This window comes from Bidens hawaiensis, unplaced genomic scaffold (assembly GCF_021521415.1).
Source record: "Bidens hawaiensis isolate Kalapana, Puna unplaced genomic scaffold, B.hawaiensis_p1.1 tig00040839_1, whole genome shotgun sequence".
In the NCBI taxonomy this organism is placed as follows: domain Eukaryota; kingdom Viridiplantae; phylum Streptophyta; class Magnoliopsida; order Asterales; family Asteraceae; genus Bidens; species Bidens hawaiensis.
In genome coordinates, this window is record NW_027497229.1 from 103288 (window position 1) to 128950 (window position 25663).

Sequence of the window (25663 nt, forward strand, 5' to 3'; positions counted from 1 at the left end):
TTGTTTAATCTTATATTAATAAGTTATAATTATTTGTCTGCAAATTATTCTTCAACTAATAAACGTCAAATGATTTATATAAACTTTATTCATTTTTGTTAAACTCATTAAAAATCCCCAAGTCCCCATTTACCATAAGTTAATTAACTTTATTATTCCGGTAGCTAGTCCTTGATTTTTGTATCTTCGTTATTATTTATAGTTTCGTGAGATTCAATTGCTTCGTTTGTTAACTCGCTTTCGGTTATTATTTCAAGTTGTCTCCAATATTAAAGGTGAGTTTCTCACACCCCCTTTTTACTATTTTGGGGGTAGCATATATATCATATCAAAATTCAATTTCGTTTATTTATTATTTACAAACTACAATTCGCATCATGGACTTGTGTGTTTACTTGTTACTTGCTCAAATATTACGTGCATGGATTCTTCGATAAATATGATCATACGCCCCCTTTTTCACTCAGGACCATTGTTTCTAGTGGAAAAGGGACTCCGATCTGAGTACGTTGGTGCACAATCCCAACTGGAAAAGACCTTCATTTATTCTTTACACTCATGGACCATTGTTTCTAGTGTTAAGAATCCTTATGTGTTTTTTCACAAGTTTTCATGGAATTGTATGGTTTTTATGTAGTATTTAAACTGTGTAAACTCACCAACTATTCAATTAGTTGACTTTATTTTATATATATGCTACAGGTACTTTCATTAGAGGATGAAATGAAGAGGATACTAGAAGTTAGGTTATCTAGATAATAAACAAGAAGATGTTTGTTTGTTCATTTGAAATAACGAGTGTACTTGATGCTTTGGAATGAATTAATGATAATATTGTCACATGTTTTTTGGGCAATCTGTACGTCACACTCAGGCGTTTCCGCTTTAGCCGGGGTGTTACAGCAGACACCAGCTTTTTGGCAGTCATAACTTTTTCTGCCATTTACTGTAACCAGAGCTTCCTGGTCAACTTAGGAATCTTGTTGGGCAAGTGTCGAGCTTCCCCATATAGCAGCTTATGTTTGCTGATCCTTTATTCCTAAGTTTCCCCAACTTGTGAGCTGTTTGATGCTCCTTTATGCCTAAGCTTCCTCAGCTTGTGAGTGGGTAAGAGTACCCACGTAATCAGTTAGAAGTTTTCAAATTGCAATGATGAATGCGTGTGACTTAACTATTTTTCTTTCACGATATTCCCCCTGGGTGTTTAATGCTTTTGGGCTCAACGACATGCCTCTTCATTAGGGGAGAACAATTCGCGGTTCCGAACCGCCAGAAACGGGGAACCGGGACCGCTAGATCCGAACCTTATTCTTGTATTTCAGGTCCTGTTCTAGTTCTTAAAGTTCGGTGAAAACAGCTCCGGTTCGGTTCCGGTTAGAACCGACGGTTCCATTTATAGAACCATTAGAACCGGGTTAGATTTAAACTTTGAAGATAATATTTAAAATCCTATAGATTTACTTTAGTAGGCTTTCCAACTTCTATGTACTCGCGACCATCCACGTTCTCACTTTCCCAGTTATAAATAATCCCTTAACGATAATCATCTTCCGGTTCCCTAATTATGTTTTAAAATATAATTGTTTTTTGTAATATTTTGAGTCATTCTAACCTATTCTCAATTCCCTCCATTAAAATTTAATATGTTGATATGATAATGTTTTATTTTCCTGATTGTAGCTTGTTTCTTACACCTTCGAATTGTTCATATTTAGATGTTTAATTAGAAACGGTTCCGGCAAGAACCATTTACACAAGAACCGTTTAACTTGATTCTGAACTGGACCGAAATTATTAAAATATGGTCCGGTTCCGGTTCTTATATTTAGCATTTTATGGTTCCGGTTCGGTTCCATTTCGGTCTTGTTCGGTTCGGTTCTGAACTATTGTACATACCTACTCTTTATAGACCAATGCATATACCCATTTTGCTGTTCTGGGCTTGTTTATTGAATCTCAAAAGCTGGAGAATGTTTCTATCGTATGGTCTAGAGGCTAAAAGCTTGTGGCCCAAAGCTTCCGTGATTGAAGCTTAGGGCTAGAAGCTAGGAGCTTCTGATGTTGACCTATCGTGCATTATATTCATAGTGATGAGCAGCTGGTAGTTTAATAACCATCGACGTGATTGATTTTACGGTTATTACCAAGGGTTATGACTGACTTAGAGCAACAGCTGACAGCTGGCTTCCATCTTGACCCTTCGATACTTTACGATATATTTAAAACCACTCTTATTTTTGAGAGAACCGTAAAATGTGGTTACAACTTCTCTTTTTACGCCGCCTTTTTTCTGCAAAACCCATTAATTATTTGCTTGTTCTCGGACGCTATTTTCCCTTTTGTTCGTTGATAAGTCCAGACCTTCCCTTTTGTTTCTTTTCTTTTACAAAAGGGGTTCAAAATGGTCACCTTATATATTCGTTTCTTTGATCATCAAATCTTTGTAATCTATTTTGAAAATTCTTTCTTGAATGTTCTCATACATAGTCGCTTAGAATAGGTCAATTGGTACCTTTTGGTGTCGCTATGTAACGTTCGTTAATTTTTAAACCCGAAAACTTATCCTCTTTATTAGTAGATGCGATCCATTTAGTTATATATACAATCATATGTTACATATTTCGTATGCAATAGCTTTTTCTAAAGTTATTTAAATATATTAACCGTTACCAGTAATTATAAACAAAATCTATAACACTCTTTATTTTTTTGTTTATTCAAATGTCACATAAATAACATTACTTATCCATAACCAAAGTACATTAATTTATAAAGTCAAACAGTAAAGTTCAAGATTTCTTCTTTTATTATCAAAGTTCTTCTTCCGGGTATGTCATGTTTGTATTTTTTATTTGTTCGGGTCGTTTAGAACTTAATGTTATATTAAAATTTATCTAACATTAGTGTTAGTTCATTTAAAACGAACTTGACTTGCTTATGTATTTATTCGGTTCGGTTTAGTTATTTTCTTTATCCAACATCTAAAACTAATTCTTTTCATCTCGCTCTCTGAAATTGAGTTTCGGTCCGACCATAAATGAACCACTCGCTTAAACTCGTTTTGGGCCGTTTTGGATTTTTCTCGAAATCTATGCTTATTAATGTGACTAAAATATATTAGAACCCAACTTTTTATAAAACGATTAAAAGTTACCAACTTATAAAGTTTACGACAGAAAGTCTAAAAAGGCAATTGTAGAGTAAATATATATTTTTTTCTTTTAAAGGTTTAAAACACTAAACCATGAACCGAATTCTTTTAAGTCTTCTATTTTCATCTGTTTTCTTGAATCCTATATTGAACCTAAAAATATTTTCTAGGACCGCTCGTCGAATCGAACTCGTCCGGCTCAGCTCGCTTAAACGCATAGTTCGCTTTTACTCGCTTACTTTAACAGGTGAGTTTCTCAACCCCCCCCCCCCCGGTTAAAACTTTTACACATTTTGGGAGTAGTATATATATCCTATCAATTCAATTATTTACTTATTCATTACAAAACTACAATTCACATCATGGACTTGTGTGTTTACTTTATTACTTGCTCAAAACTTACTTGCACGTGGTATCCTCAATAAATATGATCATATGCCCCCCTTTGCACTCAGAACCATTTTTTTCGAGTAGAAAATGGACCTACGATCCGAGTACGTTGGTTGTTACTAACTGGAAAGAACCCTTACTTGCGCTATTATTTCACAAGTTTAATAGAATTGTATGATTTTTGCATATTTTATTAAAACTTGTGTGAACTCACCAACTATTCGTTTAGTTGATTTTATTTTATATATATGCTACATGTACCGTTATTAGAGGATGATACTTTAGGAAAACATTAGAACTAAGGGTAATTTAATAAATGGACAAGTTGTTTAATTGTTCTTGTTTTTTCCGTGTATTTCTTGTTACAAACTTGTGTACTTGATGTTTAAATTAATTAATTATAATATTGTCATTTAGTAGTGTCACATGTGTTTTGAGCAATATGTTCGTCACACTCAGGCGTTTCCGCTTAATCCAGAGTGTTACAAATTGGTATCAAAGTCGTGACTATAATATAGGACATTAGAAGTAGTGTTCTTGTTGGTTATAACTTAATTATATGTTTAGGGTTGCATGGTTAGAAATTTTGTGAGCCTTATTTGATTTTTCAATCCACTTGCTTATTATTTTATTATTGATTCATTTTCGCCTCATATACACAAGCACACACATAAGTCCAAGGCTTATGCCCAAAAGCAAAGATTTTTAAACATATTCAACAATCTATTTTTTTCCGGTTTTTTGATATTTCTTCATCTTAAAGATGGTTCTACGTGGAGGGCATGCAGTAACTGGAAGAGGATCGTGCTTATTTTCTGAACTCTTGACACTGAAACCTAAGGATAAGCAATGCGCATAAATTCCAATCAAACGCGGGACCCTGGTTGCTTACCTTGAGAGCTCGGAAAGGGCATGAAATTTATTAGTCCAAAACATACCGCACCCAACGCCATATGAATCACAACTTTAAAACTTTCAACGTGACTATGTCCTCTTTGTGAAAGGAATATGCTTACACTCATAAGGATGCCACACATGTCGTCATGATGGTTCATGCGATGTGTGATTCCGACCCTCAATTTTTACAATGTGTTTTAACTGAAAGTCTGTCAAGTCGTGTGATACACGAATACCCAGCTTTCGGTTTAATTTGATTACACATTTTGATTTTTGTGTTGTAATACAAGAATAGTCGAGTTTCAATTTGTTTTTTAATTTAAATATTCAATTATTATTACGGTTTTAAAGTTTAAAATTCGAAATGTCATGGTGATACATGAATAGGCGATTTTCAATGTGATTATTTTAGTTATATATTCATTTACTTTTATGGTTTAAAATTGAAAATTCGAAAAGTCAAGGTGATACATGAATAGTCGAGTTTCAATTCGATTATTTTATTCATATATTTATTTACTATTATGGTTTAGAATTGAAAATTCGAAATGTCATGGTGATGCATGAATAGTCGTTTTTAAATTTGTTTTCTTTATTTGTATATATTCATTTATTCTTAAGATTTGAATTAGAATTACGAAAAGTCATGGTGGTACATGAACACACGATTTTCAATTCCATTTTATTACTTATTTTAACTTTGATATATTTTCCATATTGTTATTCAAAAATTTGTGAGATTATTATGAAAATGTGAAAAACTCATGATGGCCCATGAGCATTCCAATTTCGATTTCAATTTTTTTTCATGCGATTCTAGTTCTTTACTCATATTCTTTTTAAGATTTATACAAATTGATTCTGATGTTTCTTTTGGTTGTTAAATTTCATATTTACGTCCCATGTCACGCGAATCATTTACGTTTCGCAGCATGTCTTCTTGTTTTTCTCGATGTCGCCCTCGAAACTCAACCCATAAAATGACAACTCAGATTATCAAGCTATTGACCGCCATGATCCCGACTTTGACAACCCAAAATCCATCAACAGTAAATTCAAAACTATGCATGAACCAATCCAAACCCAACACAACTCCTGGACACTCGAACTTATCCCAACAAAAAGCCTTGCACGGGAACACACCCTTTGTGTAACATATGTAAACCCCACCACTATATTACCATACCATGTTGACATGCTCCAAATTGTGGTAGTTTCATCCACCACCTCTTTCCAATAACCTATACATACTCAACACCACCTATTTATTCCCACGACCTGTTATTCAACCATTTATCCCAGTCATATGCCTTACCATATGCCCGTGCTTCAAGCCTGCTACCATTGTAGTGACCCAAACACACCCACTATGCTTAGGAAGGCCTAACTTATTCCCGCCATACAATACCTTAAATCGCATTCTCTGATCACTTGAAGCTCGCTTGTAGCCTTGCACCAATACGTAGTCCCTCATACTCGTCAAACATACCTATTTTTTAAACCATGCATGTTTTTCCGCATTCATTTTTTTATGAGCACCTTACACCTATAAATGAAAATCCGCAATTATTTTCTAATCAAGTTGATTTTCTTCAAAAAGACTTTAAGTAAAATCATATGGTTTATTATTATTATTATTATTATTATTATTATTATTATTATTATTATTATTATCATCATCATCATCATCATCATCATCATCATCATCATCATCATCATCATCATCATCATCATCATCATCATTGCTTTTATTATTACTATTTTTTTCATTAATATTATTATTAATATTATTATCATGTGTTAATATGGTGACTATGTTGGTAGGTTAAAAGCATTAGAAACCAATGGGTTGTGAATGTGGAGAGTGCGACCTACACATGCAGGAGGTGGGACTTGACAGGTATGCCATGCAAACATGGGGTTGTGATGTATATAAAATTATACATCTTTTAAGTATCAAATAATCTCTAAAAATTGCAACTTCTATCAAATAACATAGCACAAAAGACTACTCATCTTAATAAAATGTGATTTCAGGTAAACCCAAGCCTCAAACGAAGAAACAAGCAAAAAGACAAAGAAAAACGGAAGAAAACACAAGAAAAACAAGAAACACGCCCCATACCTCAAGAAACACACCCATATGCTTCTGAACACAAGAAAAGACAAAAATCTACAAGAAAAGATAAATACTGAAGACAAAATCACGGGGCCGTGCCCCTTTGGCCACGGGGCCGTGGTCACCTCCAGATAAAGACAAAATAAATTAAAGCACATGTCAAAAAAAGCACGGGAGCGTGCCTCTGAAAGCACACCCCCGTGGTGAGTCATCATGTACGATCTAACAACATGCAACTAGGACACGTGGACACGGGGCCGTGCTTCTCCTTCCAGGCAGCCTATAAATAGAGACTCTTGTGGAGGCAGCCTATAAATAGAGACTCTTGTGGCATTTGAGAAGTGTGTTTGAAAAAGAATTCTAAACGGTTTTCACTTATAAAACACCCATATTACACTCATATTGAAGATCTTGTAAGGAGTTTGAAGGCTTGGAGGTTATCATCATCATCCATCATCATCAACACCATCATAATCCATCATTAAGAGAGGAGACTCATCCGCATTTGGTTAGATTGTTCTAAGTTTAATCATGTGTTTGTTATCAACTCTTCTTATGTTCATAACAATGCTCATTATGAGCTAAACTCCTATTACCATCTATAATCTATGAAGAAGCTTTGTTTTACTTGATGATTATATGAAACATGTGGTTTAGTTTGGTATAACACATGGTTATTTTGCAATTATCCATTGATGAAGAAATGTTTTATCACTTTAATCCAATACATCAAGGTTGATGATTTGTAATCATTCATGGTAATTCATGTTCTTGGAAACTAGAAATGATAAAAAGAATACTTTGATACTTTATTCAAGATAAAACATGGATCCTTATGTTGTACTTAGAAATGATGAGATATAAGCTATGATCTATTTCTCTAGTTTTGATAATTCTAAAATAACATTGTTAACATGATTGCTTAGGTTATCATGCTAGTTAAAGAAATCAAATGTCAATGGAATGTGTAATTATAATCTAATTAAATAAACCAAAGGGAGGTTGTGTGAGTTAACTACAATCACTCGAAGTTGGTAGGATCGGTATTTGAGAAATCGAAGTCAATCCTAATCATTCTACTATACTAAACTGCTTTTCTACTTAAATTGACATTCTCGTGGTAGCATGACATTAGGAAATAATGGACTTTAAAATGTGCATGTTACTTTCTTTTATGTCATAGAATATGTTCACTTAGAAATGAGAAACTATTCTATCATATATTATTAGGACAAGTTTATCACATGTTAATTTAAAAATCATCAAGGAATAATGGAGTGGATTCTTAATATTAGATAGTGAACCCTCATATAATTGAATTACTCATTTAGAATTTCTCTTCTTGTCACCTATATATTAAATATTCCTATTTTAAAAAAGTTTAAAAATCATCCCCAAAATGATTAAACCTTCCGATTAAAATAAAACAAAGATTCAATATTGGAAACATTTGTGTCCACGGATCGATATTTGGTTCTTACCAATACTATTCTACATATACGGTAGGTACAGTTGCCTATTTTGTGTGTGTTTAGTCGTAGTAGAAATTTTATAAATTTAAAACACAATCTTGTGCAAAAGCTAAATTATCCTATCCTTTATATTTTACAAGCACGCGCACACTACATCAAGTTTTTGGCGCCGCTGCCGGGGACATGGTACGTTTCTAAGAACGATCCGAGTTTTAAATTAATCATTGTTTATAATTGTACAAAATTTTTAACTTTCATTTAATTTTTTTTTACTAACTATTAAATTATATATTTTTAAGGCTAGCCTAACTTATATTAATTAGCTTATATATTAGATTAGTTCTAGAATAGCTTAGATTAACTTTTAGTTTAACTTCAACTAGCATTTAGTTTAATTTAAACAGTTTCAATTTGATTTAATCCCATGTATGTCATCTACATTTGTAACACCCCGACCAAAGGCGGATTATACATCGGGGCGCCACATATTGTTTCATTACTCGTGACACTATTGGGTGTCAATATTTAATAAATATATTCATTCACGCATGCGCAACGTATACATAAGATATAAATAAACCAACATAAATCAATATATTATAAATCATAATATTCGAACAGCAAAAACTTGTCTTGATACATTTTAATCTAGGTCCAAAATAAAGAACTTCCTACGTGTCCTTAAGCTCCCAAAACGGCTACTGCAAACCTGAACATGTGTTAAAATAAACGTCAAACACTTGCGTGTTGGTGAGAAATCAAGTTTAATACAATACATAGATAATAATAAATCTGCGCGCATCATGTGTATGTCTGGTTTTCAACAAGGGTGTAATCTGATCGGGACCAACTCTAAGAGACAAGACTGCCAGTGCTCACAATTGAGCTCACAAACAAGACTAACTGTGCATGTGTATACAAAAGAGAAAATCATAAACGATAGTTCTCCCGTGTTCATCTAATGGTACCATGAAAACTGCGGAATAGACCGTCAATACGGTTAATGATCCACACATACAAATAAACAGCCAAGTCTACGTCCTCAACACATGGGATACTGCGCGACTAAAGTTCATAAACAGTTTAAGACTCAAGTTTTGTATGAACACATGAACATCCCAAAGCATTTAAAATAAAAAGGGATTAGATACGAGATAACTCACTTGATAAACGATGCGGTGTAAGATAAAGCAAGAACCAACTTTAAACAAGCACAAGTTAACCTATAAATAAGATTATTGTTTTAATGATCCGTTTTAAGTCTAGATAATAAGTTAGCATAATTAATAAGTAAATTATTATATATGATATATATATATTACCGGAAAAGCAGGGCAGAACAGGGAGGAAGACGGAGGCAAGAGAGGAGACGGCAGGAGGACAACGGCAGAGAGCAAAAAGGGAGGAAGAGATAATAAGAGAGATTAAGTGTTTTGTGTGTGAAGTGTTAGGAAAATATTATTATTATTTATAGGAAAACCCTAGGAGACACAAACCCTAGAAAAAGGGGAAAAGATCTCAAAAAGTAAAAGAAAAGATATCAACGGTAAAAAGTTCTGAAAAGTAAAGATATCAAAAGATATGGCAGCTGCAGGGGGCAAGATAAAGCTGTCAGGGAAACAGTAAAAAGCATGGGCGGTTCAGATAAAGGTACTGGTCAAGCATGGCAAAAGCAGATCTCAAAAGATAATGTCAGTCACTTTTTCTACCAACCAATGGGGGTTGGTACGCATGCTGCGCCGAAAGTAACTATTCAGACATAAAGCAGATTAGGTCAACAGCTCAAAAGATAAGACAACACAAAAGCAAACGGCTAGATTTAAACAGAAGATACAAGAGTTAAGCGCGGGAAGGCTGAGTGCGCGAGCGCGAAGGCTGGCACAACAATCCTTAGCGCACTGCGGGAAGAATCACATCCTTAGCGTGCTGTGTGAACTAGAATTCTAAGCGCATCGCGGGAAGAACATACATTCTTAGCGCATCGCGGGAAGAACATGCATTCTTAGCGCGCTGCGAGAAGAGTTCTCTTCACGCATCGCAGGAACAAGATGTCTTCACGCAGGCTTCCATGTAAGGAGTCTGGCGCGTGGAGCTGCAGACATCCTTAGGCGGGAAGAACCAAAGGACAAGCAAAGGGTTAGAAGAAAGAGAAACAAGGCTTAAGGGCGGGACAGCGACAAGAGGGAACAGAAGGCGGAAAGAGAGAAGAGGGATGGGACGGCGGAAAGAAAGAGAGAGAGAGACGGGAAGGAAAATATATATTATTATTAAAAGTAAAATATAAGTATAAATAAATATTAAATCATAAAAGAAAGAGATCGGGTCAGAGAAACGGGTACCTGGGTCGGGTCGGATCAGGGCAGATGTCACAGTCTCCCCTACTTTAAGAAATTTCGTCCCGAAATTTATCTCGAAGTAGGTTGCGCAGAGAACAGGTGCGGGTACTTGATCTTCATCTGATCTTCCCTTTCCCATGTAAACTCGGCTCCGCGCTTGGACTCCCAGCGAACTTTCACGATAGGGATACGACTGCGCTTGGTTTGCTTTACCTCGCGATCCATAATCTCAACAGGCTTCTCAACGAAATGCATAGTTTCATCAACTTGAACTTCATCAAGTGGAATGTGAAGGTTCTCGTCAGCTAAACACTTCTTGAGATTGGATACATGGAACGTTGGATGCACATTACTGAGCGCGGGCGGCAGGTCTAGTCTGTAGGCAACTTTTCCCACACGCGCGAGAATCTTGAATGGACCAACATAACGAGGAGCAAGCTTACCCTTCTTCCCAAAGCGGACAACACCTTTCCAGGGCGATACTTTGAGGAGAACAAGATCACCAACTTGAAATTCGAGAGGCCTTCGCCTACGATCTGCGTAACTCTTCTGTCGGCTTCTGGCAGTCAGCAGATGATCACGGATCTTGACGATTTTATCGGTTGTCTCTTGAACAAGTTCGGGTCCTGTGATTTGAGTTTCACCCACTTCGCTCCAACAAATCGGGGAGCGGCACTTACGACCGTAAAGTGCTTCAAATGGGGCCATACCGATACTGGAATGATAGCTGTTATTATAGGAGAACTCGATCAAAGGCAGGTGCGAATCCCAATTACCTCCAAAATCAAGAACACAAGATCGGAGCATATCCTCAAGAGTTTGAATAGTTCGCTCAGACTGACCGTCAGTCTGAGGATGATATGCCGTACTCATGTCCAAGCGAGTTCCTAACGCAGATTGGAGAGATTTCCAAAAGCGAGATATAAAACGGCCATCACGATCGGATATGATGCTCAAAGGAGTACCATGGCGGCAGACAATTTCCTTGACATAAAGCTGCGCGAGCTGCTCAACACGGTAGTTTTCACGAATGGGCAGAAAGTGAGAAGACTTAGTCAATCGATCCACTATTACCCAAATGCTATCATGTTTGCTTGCTGTCAAAGGTAACTTGGTAATAAAGTCCATCGCTACACATTCCCATTTCCACGTAGGAATTTCTGGTTGTTCGAGCAAACCAGACGGGCGTTGGTGTTCAGCTTTTACTTTAGAACAAGTCAGACATCTAGCTACGAACACAGCAATATCCTTTTTCATACCGGGCCACCAATAAGTAATGCGCAAATCCTTGTACATCTTATCAGCGCCAGGATGAATAGAATACCGAGATTTATGCGCTTCACTCAGGATATCAGCGCGAAGATTTTCATCACAAGGGATCCAGATGCGACTGAGATAGCAGAGAATTCCACTCAGATTAGGGACAAAGAGTGCTTCCGCGCCACACGCTAACTCGGCGCGAAGGTTACCGTTACTGATGGATGCGCGCTGCGCGTCACGAATACGCGATTCAAGGTTGCTTTGAATCGGCGCGAAGTGAAGCTGCGTGCGCGGCAAAATACAGTTAAGCTGGCAGGGTTTTCGGCTGAGCGCATCGGCTACCACATTAGCCTTACCAGGATGATACCGGATCTCACAATCGTAATCGCTGATGAGTTCGTTCCATCGGCGTTGCCTCATGTTAAGTTCCTTTTGATCAAAGATATGCTGAAGGCTTTTATGGTCAGTGTAGAGGATACACTTAGTACCATAAAGGTAGTGTCTCCAGATCTTCAAGGCAAAAACAACTGCACCAAGTTCGAGATCGTGAGTTGTATAATTCTTTTCATGAACCTTAAGTTGCCTTGATGCGTAAGCGATAACCTTGCCTCGTTGCATAAGAACACAACCGAGACCTTGGTTGGAGGCATCACAATACACAACAAAATCATCACTTCCCTCAGGTAGCGCTAGAACAGGAGCTTCACACAACAAACGCTTGAGCGTTAGAAAGGCTTCTTCTTGCTTCGAGCCCCAAATATACGGTTTACCTTTGTGCGTCAGAGCTGTTAAAGGCAAAGCGATCTTCGAGAAGTTCGAAATGAAGCGCTGGTAATAACCAGCTAAGCCTAGAAAGGAACGGATCTCAGAAGGAGAGGATGGCGTAATCCAGTTCTTGATTGCTTCAATCTTGGATGGGTCGACATGAATACCCATCTTGTTTACAACATGACCAAGAAACTGTACTTCATCAGACCAGAATTCACACTTGGAAAGCTTAGCATAGAGTTGATCAGCTTTAAGCTTTTGCAATACCAATCGGAGATGTTGCTCATGCTCGGCCTTGGTCTTAGAATACACCAGAACATCATCGATAAACACGATCACGAATTTATCCAAGAAAGGCCTACACACCCGATTCATTAGATCCATGAAAACGGCGGGTGCGTTGGTTAGACCGAAGGACATGACCAAGAATTCAAAATGGCCATAACGAGTACGAAAAGCAGTCTTCGGAACATCTTCATCGCGGATACGCAACTGGTGATAACCAGAACGGAGATCGATCTTCGAGAAACAGGAGGCACCTTGGAGTTGATCAAAGAGGTCGTCAATACGCGGTAAGGGATACCGGTTTTTAATGGTGAGTTTGTTCAACTCGCGGTAATCAATACACATGCGAAACGATCCATCTTTCTTTTTAACGAACAACACCGGAGCACCCCAGGGCGAAGAGCTAGGGCGAATGAATCCTTTAGCAGTCAACTCTTGAAGTTGGCTTGCCAATTCTTGCATCTCAGCGGGTGCAAGACGATAAGGAGATTTAGCCACGGGGGAAGCACCAGGGACAAGATCAATACGGAACTCGACTTCACGAGCGGGAGGGATACCAGGAAGATCATCAGGAAAAACTTCAGGGAAATCACGCACAACAGGGATATCGCGAAGCTTCTTCTCTTCAACAGGTTTAACCACATGGGCTAGAAATGCAATACACTTCTTCCGCATGAGTCTTTGGGCTTCGGCGCAAGACATAAGTTTAAGACCGCGGGAGGGTTTTTCGCCGTAGATGTGAAGATCACCATTTTCTCGAGGTATGCGAATCAATTTCTTGGCGCAAATAACTTCAGCGCGATTATGCGAGAGCCAGTCCATACCAATGATAACATCAAAGCTTCCAAGAGGCATGGGGATGAGGTCGATTAGAAAATCGTTTTCGTTAAGGTTAAGCGTGCAATCTTTAATCACAGAGTTAATTAATATAGTTTCACCGTTAGCCAATTCAACTGAAAAATCCTCTTTTAAATCGCTGCGCGGTCGCGCAAGCTTCTGCTCGAAGGCGCGAGAGATAAAACTTCGATCGGCGCCAGTATCAAAAAGTATAGAAGCATAAAATCCGTTAAGCAAAAATGTACCATTAACTACATCATTATTCGCTTGCGCTTGGTGCGCGGTTATGTTAAAAGCTCGTCCACGCGTCACTTGGTTCGAAATTTGGTTTACCGGATTCGCTTGTGTAATCTGAACTTGTAGTCTCGGGCACGCGTTCCGGAAATGACTGGGATCACCGCAGTTATAGCACGACCTGGGTCGTGGGTTTTGGTAGGTTGGTTGTGGGTTCTGCGGGTAGACTGGTGGTGTTGGCGCAATTGGATTGGCGAGAGGGACTCTACAGTTTTCTACAAGGTGACCAGTGCGGCCACATCGGGTACAAAGTCGACACGGGGTCTGGGTTGGGTGGTGAAATCTACAGGTTGGGCAAAAGGGATGGTTTCCTGTGTAAGGTTTCTTAGGAGGCGGGGCAGGGAGTGCGGGATTGGTTATGGCATAGTTGTGGCCTATAGGAGGTGTTGGGTAGGCTGACAGAGGTTGAGGGGCGTATGCTAGAGGCTGGTAAGCGGGTTGCTGGACTATGGGCGGGTTGGTAAGCGCGTAAGCTTGTCTGCGCCTACGTTTCTGGTTATGGTTTGAGGGTTCAGGTTTGGTTTCTGCGGGTTCAGGGGCAGTTTTGGTGGGTTTGGTCTTCTCAGATCCCCGCAGGAACAGGGTTCCTGCTCTGACATGGTTGTCGCTGAGCACAGCGGCCAACTCGATGGCGTCAGAGAGGGTAACTGGGTTTCTGGCCCATACAGAATCTTGAATTTCCATGGGGAGACCCCCAAGGAATTTCTCTATGGCTCGGCGTGAAGGGGTAACAAGGTGAGGGACCAGTAAGCTTAGCTCGTGGAAGCGCGTCGCGTACTCGCGCGCTTCACCGCTATACTGCTTCAAGTTCCAAAATTCTTCCTCCAGGCGCTTAACTTCGTTGGGAGGGCAGAATTCTCGCGTAAGAATTTCCTTGAATTCCTCCCATGTCATGCTAGAAGCAGCCTCTGCGCCACGCGCATGGGCTACTCCATTCCACCATGTAAGCGCTCTGGATTCCAGGACACTGGAAGCATATAGGGTTCGTCTGTCTGAGGGGCATTGGGTGTGAAGGAAAGTGTTTTCTATCTTCTCGAGCCACTGGAGCATCACGGTGGCTCCTTCAAGACCTGTGAACTTTGGAGGGTTACCCGCGTTAAAGGACTTAATGTTATAACTCGAGGTGTTGGTATTGTTTTGGCTCAAAGCTTGGGCTATTGCGGCGGCCATTTCCTGGGAACGTTGCTGTCTACGCATGCGCGAGGCTTCTCTTCTCTGAAATCGGCGAGATAGCGGAGGCATTCTATAAAAGTTTTAATTTTTGGTTAATGTCTTAGCGCAAAGTATAATCTCATAAAGCTTGGTTTCGCAGGGTTAGATACTATCAAAAGTTAAAGTAAAATAAATGACCCTAAATGCAGACTTAATAAAGGTAACAAATTCGAATCAAGAACCGACAATTCACGTATCACCGTGACTTTCCGAGTTCTCAATTTAAAATAGCTAGTAAACGAGTATTGGAGATTGACGATTCATGTATCACCATGACTTTTCAATCTTCAATATAAAACATACAAGAAAATGAGTATTGGAGGTTGACAATTCATGTATCACCATGACTTTTCAAGTCTCCAACCTCAGAACATAATCGTAAATGGAAATTGAAAATCAACTATTCATGTATCACCATGACTTTTCGGATTTTCAAACCCAACAAACGAATATGTAAGAAAAATCAATAAAAATCGAAATTCGACAAAAATCGAAATATCGCGAAATAAAACATAAAATCATATACTGCACAAGCGCGAGCATATTCATAAATAACGAGTAATTAACAATAAGTGCGTAAACATGAGATTTCTCTCATGCGCGAGAAGGGACTCTTAGGTATTCTAGGCCGTTACGTCTAACCACCTATCCTAAAGTCAACGAGCTCTGATACCAATCTGTAACACCCCGACCAAAGGCGGATTATACATCGGGGCGCCACATATTGTTTCATTACTCGTGACACTATTGGGTGTCAATATTTAATAAATATATTCATTCACGCATGCGCAACGTATACATAAGATATAAATAAACCAACATAAATCAATATATTATAAATCATAATATTCGAACAGCAAAAACTTGTCTTGATACATTTTAATCTAGGTCCAAAATAAAGAACTTCCTACGTGTCCTTAAGCTCCCAAAACGGCTACTGCAAACCTGAACATGTGTTAAAATAAACGTCAAACACTTGCGTGTTGGTGAGAAATCAAGTTTAATACAATACATAGATAATAATAAATCTGCGCGCATCATGTGTATGTCTGGTTTTCAACAAGGGTGTAATCTGATCGGGACCAACTCTAAGAGACAAGACTGCCAGTGCTCACAATTGAGCTCACAAACAAGACTAACTGTGCATGTGTATACAAAAGAGAAAATCATAAACGATAGTTCTCCCGTGTTCATCTAATGGTACCATGAAAACTGCGGAATAGACCGTCAATACGGTTAATGATCCACACATACAAATAAACAGCCAAGTCTACGTCCTCAACACATGGGATACTGCGCGACTAAAGTTCATAAACAGTTTAAGACTCAAGTTTTGTATGAACACATGAACATCCCAAAGCATTTAAAATAAAAAGGGATTAGATACGAGATAACTCACTTGATAAACGATGCGGTGTAAGATAAAGCAAGAACCAACTTTAAACAAGCACAAGTTAACCTATAAATAAGATTATTGTTTTAATGATCCGTTTTAAGTCTAGATAATAAGTTAGCATAATTAATAAGTAAATTATTATATATGATATATATATATTACCGGAAAAGCAGGGCAGAACAGGGAGGAAGACGGAGGCAAGAGAGGAGACGGCAGGAGGACAACGGCAGAGAGCAAAAAGGGAGGAAGAGATAATAAGAGAGATTAAGTGTTTTGTGTGTGAAGTGTTAGGAAAATATTATTATTATTTATAGGAAAACCCTAGGAGACACAAACCCTAGAAAAAGGGGAAAAGATCTCAAAAAGTAAAAGAAAAGATATCAACGGTAAAAAGTTCTGAAAAGTAAAGATATCAAAAGATATGGCAGCTGCAGGGGGCAAGATAAAGCTGTCAGGGAAACAGTAAAAAGCATGGGCGGTTCAGATAAAGGTACTGGTCAAGCATGGCAAAAGCAGATCTCAAAAGATAATGTCAGTCACTTTTTCTACCAACCAATGGGGGTTGGTACGCATGCTGCGCCGAAAGTAACTATTCAGACATAAAGCAGATTAGGTCAACAGCTCAAAAGATAAGACAACACAAAAGCAAACGGCTAGATTTAAACAGAAGATACAAGAGTTAAGCGCGGGAAGGCTGAGTGCGCGAGCGCGAAGGCTGGCACAACAATCCTTAGCGCACTGCGGGAAGAATCACATCCTTAGCGTGCTGTGTGAACTAGAATTCTAAGCGCATCGCGGGAAGAACATACATTCTTAGCGCATCGCGGGAAGAACATGCATTCTTAGCGCGCTGCGAGAAGAGTTCTCTTCACGCATCGCAGGAACAAGATGTCTTCACGCAGGCTTCCATGTAAGGAGTCTGGCGCGTGGAGCTGCAGACATCCTTAGGCGGGAAGAACCAAAGGACAAGCAAAGGGTTAGAAGAAAGAGAAACAAGGCTTAAGGGCGGGACAGCGACAAGAGGGAACAGAAGGCGGAAAGAGAGAAGAGGGATGGGACGGCGGAAAGAAAGAGAGAGAGAGACGGGAAGGAAAATATATATTATTATTAAAAGTAAAATATAAGTATAAATAAATATTAAATCATAAAAGAAAGAGATCGGGTCAGAGAAACGGGTACCTGGGTCGGGTCGGATCAGGGCAGATGTCACAACATTCAAGCCTGAGCTTGTTTCTTCAATTTCTGAACCGGAACGACTCTTTCATAGACGAGCACGTAAACGGACTGCAGAAACGCCGAAACAATCAAAGACGAGTCAGTAGACGCTACTACATCAGGAGAAGATCGAACCGAAGAAATGATGGCGGTTCATAACAATGAGCCAAATATGAGCCCGTATGCCAAACCAACTCTTGAAGGCTACAGCAATAAAGTGGCTCCACCCGAAATCACCGAAAATTTTGAAATCAAATCAAGCACCATTCATATGGTGGAAAATTCAGTTCAATTTCATGGTCTCCTCGACGAAGACCCCGTTTCTCATATATCTCGATTCTTACGAATCTTGCAATTGACCCGCTTCATTGTCAACCATGCAATCAGGTTTTCCAAATTGCCCTGCATCCTTCTCAAACTCTACAATTTCATCATGGCTGCAACATGACTGCTAATGTGCAAAACACAAACAACTAAAGGGATTAAACCACCATAAAGCCTTCAAATAAACTAGATTAACAAGTACAAACATTACATTATCCGATACTACAAATACAATCTACACAACTAGTCAATAAGCACAAACAAACACACAGGACAACAACCAACTACTTCCTAGCAACATCTTCAACCTTGTTACTTCTTTGTTTTTCATTCCTTCAAACTCATCTTTCTTGTTCATCGTCTTCACCATAGCATGATTTACCTTTTCACAAATAGGACAGGTGGGATCATCAACCCACTTTAGCCATCCACAACTCCCCTTCCGTAATGATATTATCATATTAACAAAGAATCAACCTAAAATTGCACTAATTATCTTCATATAATCAAGAGAACTCTATGGGTGTGTTCATTTCACATAATTCGTGGGAATTCACAGAAATTGGAATTAAAATCCCATGACATGGCGTGTTCGTTTCGTTGGAATTGGAATCTTAATTCCATTTTGGTGTGTTCAGTTCAAAGAATTGGAATTAAAATTCAATTCCTTCAAATTCCTTTAAATAGAGGGATTTTAAATCCTTCCAAAATGTGGAGGAATTCAAGGAAATTCATTGAAATCTTATCTCAAGTTTTTTTTTAGAGGACGACGAATAAAACATTTTAGCTTTTTTAGATTTTTTTTGTTTTTAATTTATATTTTGAGTTATGAATTTTTTATTATTATTTTTGAATATTTTTTTGAGAAGTTTTTAATCTTAATAGAAAACCCATAAAAAAAATTCAAAAAATAATAAAAAAATCATAACGCAAAATATAAATAAAATACAAAAAATCCAAAAAAACTAAAATGTTTTCACCATTATCATTGTAAAAAAACCTCTTTGATTCTTATTCATTTGTCAAACGAACACATTAAGAATGTATCTGGATTTCAATTCCCCTTAATTCCAATTTCTATTGGAATGTTCAGATTCCAAATTTAATTCCTTCAAATTCCAATCATATGCAAATTTCAGTTCCAATTCCATTCCATTCCGTTAAACGAATGCGCCCTATCAGTTTGACATGAACAGAGAATCAATTTCACATAAACAGCTACATAATTAATTTCACATAAACATACAATTGCCCTAAAATTGACCTAGCCCTAATTTTCTTAAGTTCTTAAGTAACATAATGAAGCCCGATGAACACACAAGAACCCTAATTAGTGACTAATTAAACACTTACACATGACAAAAATCATCGCCCCGGATTTACTTCGGTCCTAGAGATCTGGTAACAAGTCCTTGCGTTGGATTATGAGCCGGAAGACAACGAATATGAGTATTGAGACATCGAGCTCGAAGTTAATCCAAACGAACGAAGGAAATGAGTACAGAGAATATGACGAAGAGGGTTTTTATTTATGTTTTAGAAAGTAAACCGAACCCCTCCCTCTAATAAGTTGTTATAATAATTATTATTTTATTTTTTGAAATTTTGAAGTGCGGAGAAATAAAGCAAGCGAAGACTTGAAATTGGACCAAACCCCATTGACGGCAACAACCAGCGTGTACCCAACCAACCAAACTCACTCCGGCGATATTAACATGACCGGCGATAATAATTTTGTCAAGAAGAAGAAGAAGAAGAAATCGAACATTCAACAATCAGCTGCTTCTTCTTCTTCAAGAACAACAACACCATCAAAGGGCAGTAGAAGAAACCACCGGGTTGATAATAATAATAATAATAATAATAATAGTGAAGAAGAAGCAGACGCCCTTGCTCTTGCTCTTCCTCTAGGAATGTCCATCGCTGCTTTTCTTGCTCAGGTCAGGTCTCTCTTTCAATATCTATTCTTTAATTCAAACTGTTTTATTTTATTTGATCAAATTATTGCAACTGCTGTTTATTTATACAACAAATTGAACAAACAATCACAAAACCTAATGAACAGTCCATAACTGAAGAAGTATTTTTGTCAAAACTGGCCGAACCGGACTGTGAACAGCTCTGCTGACTCCAAATATTGTTTTTTTTTCTTTACAGATTCTTTTTGTGTTGTGTGTATTAGGTGTTGGAGAAGAAAGATGCAACTGGAGACAACATGTCTGTAGATCATCTCTCTCAGGTACTCATTCATCTTAATTATTCTGAAATTTTTATTTATATTTATATAATAAGACAAGTTGTTTTGGTACATGAGCATGTTGTGCTGCTCATGTACACAACTTTGGCTGGAACATCCTGCTGAGAACATTTCAGCTGTGGATTATATGATATTATGAATGATGTTGGTAAGTTTAGAGGTGTAACAGCTAATTCTGTGGTTTAATGACGGTTTGATACTTGTTTATATACATGAATCTGCTGATGTATTCTAGTGGTAGTGGTAATATCAGCCAGCCCGATTGAACTAGGAGTGTGCATGGGTCTGTTTGGTTGGTTTTGGGCTCAAACCGAATATTTGGATTTTGAGTTTTTGAAAGCTGTTCAGTGTTGGTTTACGGTTTTGGTTTTTTCAGTTTTACATATGGGCCTAATGGTTTTTGTTCTTTGATTGTTAATAAAACATTTAGACTCAAGTTTTTGGGATTGTTTATTATAAATTACGTACAAATGTAAAAGTGTAAAACTAAAGTTGGAATCCATATATTTGGTTCGGTTTCTTTGCTTTTAATTACATGTATAACAATTACTGAACCCAAAAGTCAGTTTTTATAAAAACATCAAACCAAACCCTGGTTTTTGTTTTCGTTCAGTTATATATGATTCGGTATTTTTTCTGTTTCATGTGCACCCCTAGGAACTACTTGAACGGGTCAAAACTGACCCACAGTTACACTCTTTTTATATTATTTTTATTAAAAGACTTAGATTTGAAATTGTTACATCTACTTATCTTACTATACATACGGATTAAACTTTTTTACTCACAGATATGCACTTTGGCGGTTAAAGAATCATTATCCAATGTATGATTTTCACCTTTTCACTTTCTGAAATGTACCCTTCTTTTTTACAATTGAATGCACTTCTCATAACATATTATTGTTAATTCTTATTAAAGGTTTTTGGTGACAAGTACGACCGCTTTGTAAATAACTTCGAGAGATCATTTCAGAGCACGTTAAGGACACTCAAAGTAATCAGTGAAGCATCAGAAAACATAGAAAGATCATGCGCGCATGGAGAAAGTAGTTTAAATAATTTTCATGTAAATATGAAAGAAAGCACATCAACAAGTAATTTTCAAGAACAATCAACTATTGATGGTTTTCATGATTCAAAAAACAGTCAACAGTTGACACGTGTGCCTCCAAACCACCTGCATTCTGGAGTTAATCTTAATCAGTCATCCATGCTCACCACTTTTGAGAAATCTGTAAACGAGCAAGCACGCTCTAATGATCTAAAGGCGTTGGAAATCAGTCTTAGTATGCAAAAGATGAGGCTTAAAGAAGCACAGATTAAGGTTGATTGTGATTCAAATGTTCTGGAGAGATTTAAGTTATCTATGGGGATTTCAAAAGCCAAGTTTAAAGTCGAAAAGTTTAAAACCAAATTAGAAGACTCGAGACACGGTCAACTGCTAAAAAAGTGTGTTGATTGTCTTGCTGCTGGTTTGCTGATTATGTTGGCTTGTCTTGCTTATGGAACTTATATTTATTCGCATCAAAAGATTGTTGAAGCTACCGAATCGTGTATGCCAATCAAGGTATGGATCTAGTTTGTTTCTTTATTTCATTAATTTAGACATATAGTCGTTTGTTAATCTAATGTTTGGATAAGACTTACAAACCTGAATGGAACATATATGAATTATACTTACTATTTACTAATTATTTTTCAAGCTAACTTATTGTAAGAGTTAAGAGTTAACAATGAAGAAAAATAAAATTTACTAAATAATAACCAAGTTTCTTAAGTGTTTAATTAAAGTTGATTGGAGAAAAATAATCACAAACTCATAATTCATACATGTTCCATATAGGTCATTTAATCTTCTATAACTTTAACATATATAAAAGAAAATTCACAAGATTGTTATATAGTAATATTAAATTATTTGATAAACCCGGTTTTTAACCTAATTTGAGAGACTTTTACTTGCATTTCACAACATATACCTCTCATTTTCACACTAGTATGTTTTTGTTCATTTAAAAAATATTTCTTTATCAAAGAAGTAAAATTTGATCAGTCAGTCAAGTAACTGATATATGATTATTACAACTTAAAACAGTAAAAACATATTTAAACTCTATTTGTTTCTAACTCGTTAAGTTATAACTTATTATCTTATATATGATCATGTAAAATCTCTTGGTAACCTTCTTTTCCGTGCGATTATCCTTTATTATCATTTTGTATATTATTTTCTGAAATAATCAGAGTTTCTCGAACAATAAAATAATCGATTATCTCATTGTTACAACTTCAAACAGTAAAATTACATCCAAATTATGTCTTCTACAACTAGTTGTTTTATTCTAACTGATTATACAAAAACAGGCATTAAAAAATTAAACATCCTCTTATTTATTTATTTTGTTTTTTTTTTTGTATATTCAGGAGTCGGGTTCATGGTGGATCCCAAAACCGGTGTCGACTTTTAGTTCAGGGTTCCAAATCATTAGGTGTCAAGTTCAAGTTATCAGCCGAATGCTATTCGGCATATTAATGATTATATCAATCACATATCTCCTCATTCAACGCTCGGGAGCTACCAATCAAACAATGCCGGTTACATTCATCCTTTTATTACTCGGTGCCGGGTGCGGTTTTGCTGGAAAGTGTTGCATAGACACGTTAGGAGGAAGTGGGACCCACTGGCTTATTTTCTGGGAGCTTCTTTGTTTGGTACATTTGTTTGCAAACATTTGTACTTCAATGTTGTTCAGATTGCTTCATGGGCCGGTCACAACTGTTGACCAGTCAATGAGCCGTAAGTTACTCCCGTACTGGTTCAGGCGAGTGGTGTATTATTCTGCTGTTCTGGTGTGCCTGCCTTTGCTATGTGGGTTGATCCCGTTTGCTGGCGTCGGTGAGTGGTTTGATCATTTTGCTTCATTGGTTACGAGCCGTGTGATTGAATGAATATTTGCAGAAGTAGAACAAGTTCATGTGATGGTCTATTTATGTTTTTTTGGCCAGTTTTTTGGAACGTTATATGTAAAAAAAAGTTATTATATATATTAAGGAATAAGGTTTTACTGTGTTGATGTTATTGTGTGCATTTTTTGCGATAGAAACAGCATGCAGTTGTTTGTATTGGCAGATTTATAAGCTTTTGATTATATATAAAATATTTCTTTTATGTACATATAATATTTTTTTTATCTTAGGAATTATTTAATAACTTGACTAGATATTCATGTCCGTCTCACTATATTTGAAATGTCTTTTAAAGATTTTGTTGAATTTAATCTTTCTTATTTGCATAGATACGTGCATTCTTAGGCCAGGGGGTATATACATTATTTTTTATCAGTGAGGGGTCTTACGTGGAACCTCAAATGAGGAATGGCTTCGTCTGAACAACCTATCTCATTTCTTCGGTTTGACATGAGGCCACTGATGGTAGTCACGGGGCTCAGTGGAGGAAAGGGCCAATCGGATATTTTTCTTTTGCAATGGAGGAAATACTGACGTGACACAAACGTAGTGAATGAAGAGAAATGCCTTAACTAAACCATACCATTTAATCGTACACTACATTGAACATATGTATATTGTTGTGTTTTGATTTGACACACAATGTTAACCTCTGCGGTAAACTCATTTTAATGGTGCGTTAAATTTGCAAAGTTTGATGCGTCTTTTAATATATTTTGTCACACTATTATAGGCATGTTACTTAAAAACTTATTACAACAGTACGTCGAATGTGTAAAGTTAAACAGGTTTCGATACAATCTTGTAAAGTTTTAGTACAGTAGTGTCTCAACAAGGAAAAAGTCTACTAACTTTATAATATGTTTAGACATGTCGTTATAAAACTTCCACATCAAAACTTATTAAAATAGCTGAACAAAACAAACATGTGCAATTAAAAATGGTTCAGTTTTAGTATTATGTTAGAACGTCATTTTCTAATAAGCAATGTAGCAATACAAAATTTTATTATGGATCATAACACTCAAAATATTTAATGTATTTTTTTTATATTTTACGTTAAAAGGTTTTTAATTTCATTTATTTTTAATCCGTCTTCACTTTCTTTCAACTATAATTTTACCACCAATTCACATTTTATTTTACTTCAACTACTTAAAACAAAGATTTTCTTGATTGTGTCCAATAGTAGGGATGTTTATTAACTGTTGAAACAGACCGAACCATTTAAACAAACGCAATCTGGTGGGTTTGGTGATTTGGGCGGTTTGGTTTTGAAAGTTTAACGACTTGAATGTCGGTTTGAAATTTGAAACTAACCGTGCAAAACAAACATAATAATTTACCTTTATAAACAACTAAATTCTAAACTTAATATTTTTATTTGAAATTAGATTAAAGATATCTCTTAACAGCATTCTCATCCAGATCTCCATCTCAAACTTTATAATTACGCTACAAAACACTACATTTCTCTTTCCTGTTCAATTAAATATATTAATTTATACCTTTATCATTACAGTTTTCTCTCTCATCTACTCACAACCAATCCAACAAATATTAAAAAATAAATAGGGACAAACAAAGTTTTCCCAAATTTACAAAAAATCACTACCTTTTCTCTTTCCACCCTATAATTTACACTCACAACCACTCAAAACCTCACCCTATAATTTACAAACTCTTCTCACAATAATATAGGGAATGGGTTGAGAATGCTCTAACATACTAGTAGTCGCCATTGGAAATCGGTAATTTTGGTATTTTTATATTTTTAATTATATTATCTTTGTTTTTTATAACAAGAAATTTTCAACACTCTGTTTACGAGTTCGCTTAATAACCAAAAATAAAAGAAAAAAAATTGTTTTTATTTGTTTCATATTTTATCTTTCATTTCTTTTCTTCATGTTCTTTCTAATTTTTTTTTATAAACTCGCCTAATGGCGAATGCAAAAAAACATTTCCTTTCATTTCTTTTCCTCTATTTTTAATGAAACTCGGGAACACAATTTTCTCTCATTTCATTTCTTTGTTTAGAAAAGACCTTTGGAACACAATAATTTTTTCCTTTCCTTTCATTTTATTTCTTTTTATCCTTAAATAAACTCGGAAGAAGAATGCAAATGTAATATTACGCTATAGCTTTGTGAAAGACTGAAAGTGGCTAGTATCATGATGGAATCTAGGATTCTAGGCCGTTTAAAAACCTCCTTAAAGAAAGCCCAAAACGAGAACTAGTTTTGGGTTGGGCTCTCGATACACGATGACCTTCAAAAAGGTTATTTGAATTGGCTTCGAACCACTAATAATTGTAGGTTAGATGAAGAACATCGAATTATATTCATGAGGATCGGAATTTTTTAGGTCAGTTGATTATTGCGATATAATAATAGTGAAAATAATTTTATATAATTAAAAAAGGTACGTGAAATGTTGTTACAAATACAAAATGAAAACACGGATATAAATAATCTCAAC

General features: G+C 36.6%; 1 protein-coding gene across 1 annotated transcript; it reads left to right on the forward strand.

The window, feature by feature from the left end:
• The first annotated feature begins 19671 nt into the window (after positions 1 to 19671).
• Positions 19672 to 23207, forward strand: LOC143592485 (protein CPR-5-like). Its single transcript, XM_077072387.1, has 5 exons — positions 19672 to 19896; positions 20139 to 20195; positions 21004 to 21039; positions 21135 to 21782; positions 22640 to 23207. Exons 1-5 carry the CDS (start codon positions 19672 to 19674, stop codon positions 23162 to 23164), a joined length of 1491 nt encoding a protein of 496 aa, XP_076928502.1. The 3' UTR covers positions 23165 to 23207.
• Positions 23208 to 25663: the final 2456 nt, after the last annotated feature.